Raw genomic sequence first — 7464 nt, 5'->3', positions numbered from 1 at the left:
GAAAAGAGTCCCACAATGTCCTTCTAAACCACTCCAATTTAATATATCAGTACTTTGTTTAGGATTTCTACTTTGACCAATGCCTTGTAATTGAGAGACAGACTCCTCCAAAGGCCATGTAGAAGGCCACTGGTCAGCAGTTATAACGGAGAAGTTGCATTAAGTTCTCCTTGCTGTCCATTTAGGTGGTTTTGGCCAATTGAATTATAAAATCTGTAGTTACTACTAGTCAAAACTTTTGCCGATCAAAATTAACAAATCTCTTGTAGAATTAGGGTTAAAGGAATGAAAGCTCTTCTTGACTCTAAAACTTTTTATAACAGACTTAAAACCAACAAGCAAGAATAAATAATTTCCATAAACATTCTCTACATACTTAGGTGAAGACAAGATGAACAAACAAAAACCTTTCATGTTAAAAGTACAACTCTTACTTATAGCTTTCCTAATATTTTTTTTTATCTCATTTATTATGAACCTTCCATAACAAACTTCAGCTTAAAATGTCCGTTTTCTGCTTTTAGATTATTACATCTTAAAATTTGACTGGCTCCCAATAGAACAGTATTAATCTAAAAGAGCAAGTTAAACCTATAATCACAGTTTAATCATTTGCACAAGAAGTGTTACCAAAACTAGTTTTCACTAACAGCTGACTGTCGTAGAGCAGAAGTTTGAGCAACTCCTAGGCTGGAGCAAAAGAGGCCAAACAATGTAAGACAAAGACTTATGAAAACCAAACTGAAAGAAGAACCAGGGACTCTGTCGGGGAATCTCCTTAATCTCCTCTTCCGAAACCAGTACCAGAAGAACACTCAACCAGAGGGTCTTGAGGAGGGGAAAAAAATCAATCTCCCTCCCCATAAACACAGAGACAAAGTTCCTACCAGAAGGGCAAAGGACCTCTCTGGCCCCTGCTGCGGGGAGTCCACTAGCACGTCTGCTTGGACCTCTCTCCCTGCCTCCAAAATGATCCGGATCACAAATTACCAATTCAGACATTAACAGGAAAAGAAAGACACTGAAGCAAATAAAAGAAAACCAAGGACAAACTATTTCTACAAATTCTAATGAATTACACAATTGCTGGTGCCCTTTTCTAGCACCACCGACACACAATAAGTCTTTAAGCATATATACAAAAAGCATGCAACTCTTGCCTGCTCCCATTTTTAATATTTACAAGAAAACTCACCGCTCCTCTTTTTGCCTTCCTTTTGAAGGTCCTCTTTTTTCTTTTTGTCGAGATCTCCTTTTATTCTTTATCCATCGGTGTCCTTCACTGAATCCCTCGATACTCAGGTCCCTGTTCTTCAGGTCCCTGTTCTTCAAGTCCCTGTTCTTCAGGTCCCTGTTCGGGCGCCACTTGTGGCGGTCCAGCCGTCACAACACGAACATGCCTGAGTCGGGGAGTGAGGATTGAGAAAGGAAAGAACACTCAAACCTGAGCGGAGACGAAGAGAAGTCTGCTTTACTTCACAGAAACAGCTCCTTTTATAGGTTCACAGCAACAGGAAGCTTTTAAGGGCACATAACAACAAAAAACACCAAGTCATTGTTTTTCAAAGACCGAATTTCCTGACTCTTACTGATAACATCAGATCTATGGCTGTCTCTTTGAGTTTCTTCTGTTGCAGCAACAAGTTTAACAAGCAGAGTCCTAGAATGTTACAGATTGTATCAATGCCTTGAGTGTAGAGGTGAAGAAGTTTCCTTTTAAATGTCAAACTCCTAGAGGGCCACGGCCGGGCTCCCACAGCATAGTTAGTATTATGAATTTTATTTTTCTAACTGCATGTATTTTCCTTACATGCATACATATTTTGGTAGTAGATTTCTAATTAGCTAATGTTGAAGAAAAATTTTTTGAACTCTCTAATGTGTGTGAAGAATTGTAGATGAAACATTAATTCTAACTTGCATCTGGTGTCATGCTTCCCATTAACCATGAACAGAGACTTCCAGTGGATGTAGAATCTCACATTTTTAAAAAGCAATACAAGCTGGGCGTGGTGGCGCACGCCAGTAATCTCAGCACTCAGGAGGCTGAGGCAGGAGGATCACTGTGAGTTCGAGACCAGCCTGGGCTACATGGCTAGTTCATTCTCACTACATAGTAAGACCCTGTCTCAGAAAAACAACAAAAACAGCAATACAACTTTGTGTGTGTGGCCGTAGGACTGAATCGGGGACTCTTGTTGCAAGCACTCTGCTACTCTCTTCAGCCCTTTTAAACTTTACTTTTAAGACAGATTCTCACTAAATTTCCTAGGTTAGTTTTGAACAGTGGACTCTTCTTCCTCAGCCTCCTGAGTAGTTGGATTACTGATTTTGCCATGACACCTGGCCACAAGTTTTTATAAATATTTTTCCTGGTTATTTGCTTCTTCGTCATGTTTTCATGTTAAATAATGATGGTGCACAAAAATGAATATTTTCAAAAACTTTTCTCAGTAGCTGTTTATATGTAATTTATAAGTATTCTTATAGTCAAAACCAATTTATAAAGAAACAGTCATTGTTATTTCTATTATCTTGCAAAGATTCAGTAATTTCACATGATATCCATCTATCCTATAAATACATCTCAGACCTCTGTAGCATATCACCAGTGTCAGTAGTTGTAATGTCAGATTGATGTGTACCTTCAGTTCTTCAAGGAAAAAGTGGTGTAAACAGAATGGGGGTACCTGATTATGTATTACTTAAAATTAGTAACTTAAATATATTTGGTTCTTTCTGAATCATCCTGTGCCATCAGAATGTGCATACATTCTTTGTCACTAAACGTTTGATGGTAGTCAAAGGAAGTTAGCTATCTATTATAGATACAGGACAGAAATAATGATTCACTGAGGAAGAACTCAACTTTTGTGAAATGATCATAAGAGAGGCTAGTATTAGCTTTCTTAATTTTAAGGTTGGCTGACTTTTTTTTTTTTGGTACCTGAGATCAAACTTGGGTCCTTAGCAGGCTGAGCTACCCGCCCCACCCCCCGCTGACATTTTTAATTCTCTCAGAGAGAAATACTAAAAGAACAGCTTTCCTGTTGCTAGGACAAAATACCTGATACCTGAAACTTAAAGGAAGATGGATTTATTTTGGATCACTTTCAGTCCATGGTTGGTTGGCTTAAGGAAAAAATGTCATGGTGGGATGACATGGCAAAGGAAAGTTGCTCAGCTCATGATGTCCAGGAAGCAAAGAGCAGGGGAAGAGCCCCAAAGAGGAAAGGGCTAGGGAACAGATATAGTCCCCAAGGTTACACCTCCATGATCCGCCCAGATATACCAAGAAATGCGCTTTACTACTCTAGGTATCTCACAACCTAGCCAAATTGATAATCAGAATTAGCTGTTAGAAGTGTATACATGCTTCATCTTTTATTGAGGAATACAGTTTAGTTGTCTAAACTTAAAATCTTAGATTTCCAGATCGTAAATATTAGTCCAGTTCAACTCAGATGCTTTTACTTTATGGACATTAAGTCTTTCTGGTATTATAATTTTAGTTATTTAATCCATTAACTTAAAATTGCAAAGGATTTAAGACCTTGTGTCTTTTTCATATTTGTTTATTTGAAAATTACAGTATATTGTACCTACAAGATAGTGTTTAATCATGTTACAACTTAATGAATAATAACCTAGTCAGCATTAGCCATTCAGTAACTATTGGGTATTATTTTACAGGAGACTCTGCAGCAATTGATTATGATGTCATTGCCGAATGTCTTAATCATTGGCAAAAATCCCTTTTCTGGTAAGTATTAAAATATAATGTAACAGTAATGTTCTACCTTTGTGTGATACTGTGTTTACCAGGAGCTTGATTATTTATGTTAACAACACATAGGTTTTCACAACTCCTTTGGAGAGGGTGGAGGTGATGCTGCAGTTGGTAGCAAGAAAACAAGCTTAGAATTTGTTAAGTTGTAGGAGGGAGTAGATACACCCTTAACTCAAAGTCCAGTGTTTTTTTCTCCTATTCCCAAATGGATAGTTTTTGGTGATTATTATGAGTTTAGTGTCTCATAAATAAATATAAAAGATGATGTAGTTATAAACTTACAGGAATATAACCTAAAAAACATTCTGGAAATAAGTTCTGTTTGTATACCTATCATTGCCGAAGTTTGAGATAAAGTTTTACTGATGTTTTAAACTACTTCTGAATGAAAAAATGAGAAGCAGTTTCTTAGTTCATTTAAATTATTTTTACTTAAAACTCTTAACCTTTACCAGATTTTAGTTATGATGTGTTACGTTTTGTTTGTTTTTGTTTCTGGGAGTTGAACCCCACAACCTTTCACATGCTAAACACACAGTTATCACTGAGCTATACTCCTAGCCCCCAGAGTTTAAATTTTTAACAAAGGACTTAATCCTTGCTAGTGACATGGTATCCAATTTGAGTATATTGTATCTTCTCTACACCCTACCCTTTCCTATAGTCAAAATCAACAACAACAAAAGGCACCTGTTTTGGAAACTAATTAGATGCATTAGTAGTGAATTCAACTAGCTGAGAGTTTAGTCTTTGGAGATACTTTGGGGTGTTTAATCATGTACATATTTTAAAAAGGGGACTCTGAGGCTTAGCTTAGTGGTAGAGCCCTTGCTTAGCATGGCCAAAGCCCTAGGTTCAAACCCACCACTAGGGGATAGGGGAAGAAAGAAAAGACAATTTTCAGGTAGAATGAAATTTTCAATTCCATATGCATTCAGTAACTTTCTCCTAGGTTTTAGGGGCCAGATATTTAAATAAATAGTACACACATTACTGGGAAACTATGCAATAATTAGTATGAAGTAGAGATACATACGAAACGTATAGGCATATAAAATATGGAGCCATTGTTTATGTAATTGGTGTATATTTATGTTAAGGTTAGGACCATTACTGATTGGTTTAGGGAAGACTACACAAAGATAGAGCTGTGACAGTGGTGGCACACCTATGACACATGTTCCAGAGTGGACTCTTTGTATCATTGAGAGCTCTAAAATGTTCGCCATCACTGATCTAGGATGATGAATATTAGTAAGTGATTCATAGGCAGGATGAAGAGGAAGGGAGGGAGAGAGAGAGAGAGAGAGAGAAAGATATATCTATATGTACCACTGAATGTTTTAAGAAAATTTTATTTGAATGCTTTTGGATAGGAGATGGTTTCTCCAGTTCTGTAACAGGCTGTTATCTTTTTATCCAGCTTGTTATGTACATTTATTAGGAGTCTCACTGAAATAGATGTTTAAGATTCTGATCCTTATGAACCTACACAGTGGAACTCCATTTAAATTTTATAGGTTAATAAATAGTAATATTTGTATTTTAGAAAGAGTGCACTGAGAAGCCAGACCTGTAGCAGCCATTTTAGTTGACTTTGGCATATTATATCAGCATAATGTGGTAGGTTCTTAATATGGTAAGCTAATGTAATATAATTTATGGAAAAGGAATAGCATATTTACTTCATGAAACTTTGAAAGTATTTATTCTACAGCTTTTCAAAATTAAATTTGTTGCCTATTTCTGCTGCTGTTACCACACTACAAACACAAAGAGCTGCTTTTTAAATTTCACGGTATATATGTTTATAGAATTAAACTTTAGGTCACTTTATTGTGAATAATACCTGCAGAATATAGTAAAGAGTTGAAATAGAGCTCTTATACTAAGTAATTGTTTTTTGTTTTTGTTTTGTTGTTTTTTTTTTTTTCAGAACAAGGCACAGAAGAGGTTAAAAAACTGCTTTTACTCTTATTGGGTTGTGCAGTTCAGGTAGGTTGAAGTATTTCTTCATATTTTCATGTTAGCCTGTTTATGCTTTTTCAGGCTCTAGTGTTTGGAAGATTTAAAGATGTATCATTAGTTTTCAAAGTATGTTAGAAAGTTTTAAATATTTGTATAACTTCCAAGGAGACTATGTTGAAGAAAAATAGTTGTTCAGTTCTTTTAAAATTTATATTATTGTGGCATTTAAAATCTTTATTCTTTTCCCTGTTCTGAGGCTGTTAATGGCCCCTAAGTTTTTCATATTTATTCTTTATGAGCCTCTTCAAAAATCTTTATAATTCATGTTTGTATGAATGTATATTTTATAAGAATTAACAATGAAAAAGAGGTAGAACTTTGAAAAATATTTTAGGAGCCTGGGAGGTTTTTTGCAAATGGGAAAGAGACCAAGAGATGCAGGGAGGGTAAAAGAGGGGATGAAAGGGGAGATAAAAATGGTAATATTAATGATACACATTAATATTATACTTAAAACATGAAGATTAGTAATGTTAACTATTCTTAATTTTTCTCGAAGTTGTTAGCTGATTTTGTTTAACTGTCCATGGATTCATGCAATACAGATCCATATCATCTGAAAAGGGATTTATATAATATGGAAATTCAAGGTAGATATTCTGTCAGATTGTCATTAGAAAGAGTAGAAGAGTATTTGGGTGGGCTAAGTCTTAAGAAAGGCAGTGTAGGAAAACAGTATCAGAGGTTAATTATAGAAGGAAAGGTGGAGGAGAAAGTAGGGAGGGGAAGGGGATGTAAAAAGAATTAAGATGTGTTATGTACATGTACCAACTCCCCATGATGAATGTAATTATTGTGTCCTGAAAACATGTACTAATAAAATTAAAACATTAAATACGCATGGTTATGATATAAAATAAGCAGAAAATAATAGTTATTTTGAGAGGTTTGGAAAGAATAGGGTAGTGTAGAGATAGTTTTAAAAGTCAATAGATACTTCTCTGTGATATGATTCTTTTAGTTCTCTTGGAAAGATACCCAGCAGAGGGATGGCTGGGTCAAATGGAACCTCCAGTCCAAGCTCTTTGAGTTATCTCCATATTGATTTCCATAGTGGTTGCACTAGTCTGCACTCCCGCCAACAATGGAGAAGGGTTCCTTTCTCCCCACAACCCCTCCAACATTTGTTATTGTGTGATTTCTTGATAGCAGCCATTCTTTGTGGGGTGAGGTGGAATCTCAGTGTTGTTTTCATCTGCATCTCTCGAATGACCAGTGATGTGGAACATTTTTTCATATATTCTTGCTGCTTTTACTTCTTTGTCTGAGAAATGTCTGTTCATTTCAGATGCCCATTTTTGGATCGGGTCTTTATATTTGGGGGGACTGATTGTTTTGAGTTCTTTATATATCCTTGATAATAGTCCTTTATCTGAGGAACAGCTGGTAAAAATTTTTTCCCACATTGTAGATTGTCTCTTAGTTCTGCTGATGGTTTCTTTTGAAGTACAGAAGCTTTTTAGTAAGATGAGATCCCAGTTGTTGATTCTATCTGCTAGTTCCCGTGCTACTGAGGATTTGTTCATAAAGTCTTTTCCTATACCAATGTCTTCCAGAGTTCTGCCTAACTTACCTTCCAGCAAGTTTAATGTTTCTGTTTTAATATTTAGATCTTTAATCCATTTGGATTTTAATTTAGTGCATGG

General features: G+C 35.8%; 1 protein-coding gene across 12 annotated transcripts in view; it reads left to right on the top strand.

The window, feature by feature from the left end:
• The window catches only part of Ccdc88a (coiled-coil domain containing 88A), a 154430-nt gene that overhangs the window by 43446 nt on the left and 103520 nt on the right, over positions 1-7464 (top strand). For all 12 annotated transcript variants that reach the window (XR_778647.3, XM_010615863.3, XM_010615864.2 and 9 more), the window contains exons 4-5: positions 3694-3763; positions 5727-5785. Coding sequence is in view for 11 of the 12 variants with exons in the window: in XM_010615863.3 (XP_010614165.1) it covers positions 3694-3763; positions 5727-5785 (129 nt within the window). In the remaining variant the exon portion in view is untranslated. The remainder of the gene's footprint in view (positions 1-3693; positions 3764-5726; positions 5786-7464) is intronic.

Source organism: Fukomys damarensis, unplaced genomic scaffold (assembly GCF_012274545.1).
Source record: "Fukomys damarensis isolate Sample0158 unplaced genomic scaffold, DMR_v1.0_HiC HiC_scaffold_2, whole genome shotgun sequence".
In the NCBI taxonomy this organism is placed as follows: Eukaryota; Metazoa; Chordata; class Mammalia; order Rodentia; family Bathyergidae; genus Fukomys; species Fukomys damarensis.
The sequence above is the reverse complement of the archived record's forward strand: the minus strand, read 5'-3'. Positions and strand labels throughout refer to the sequence as shown.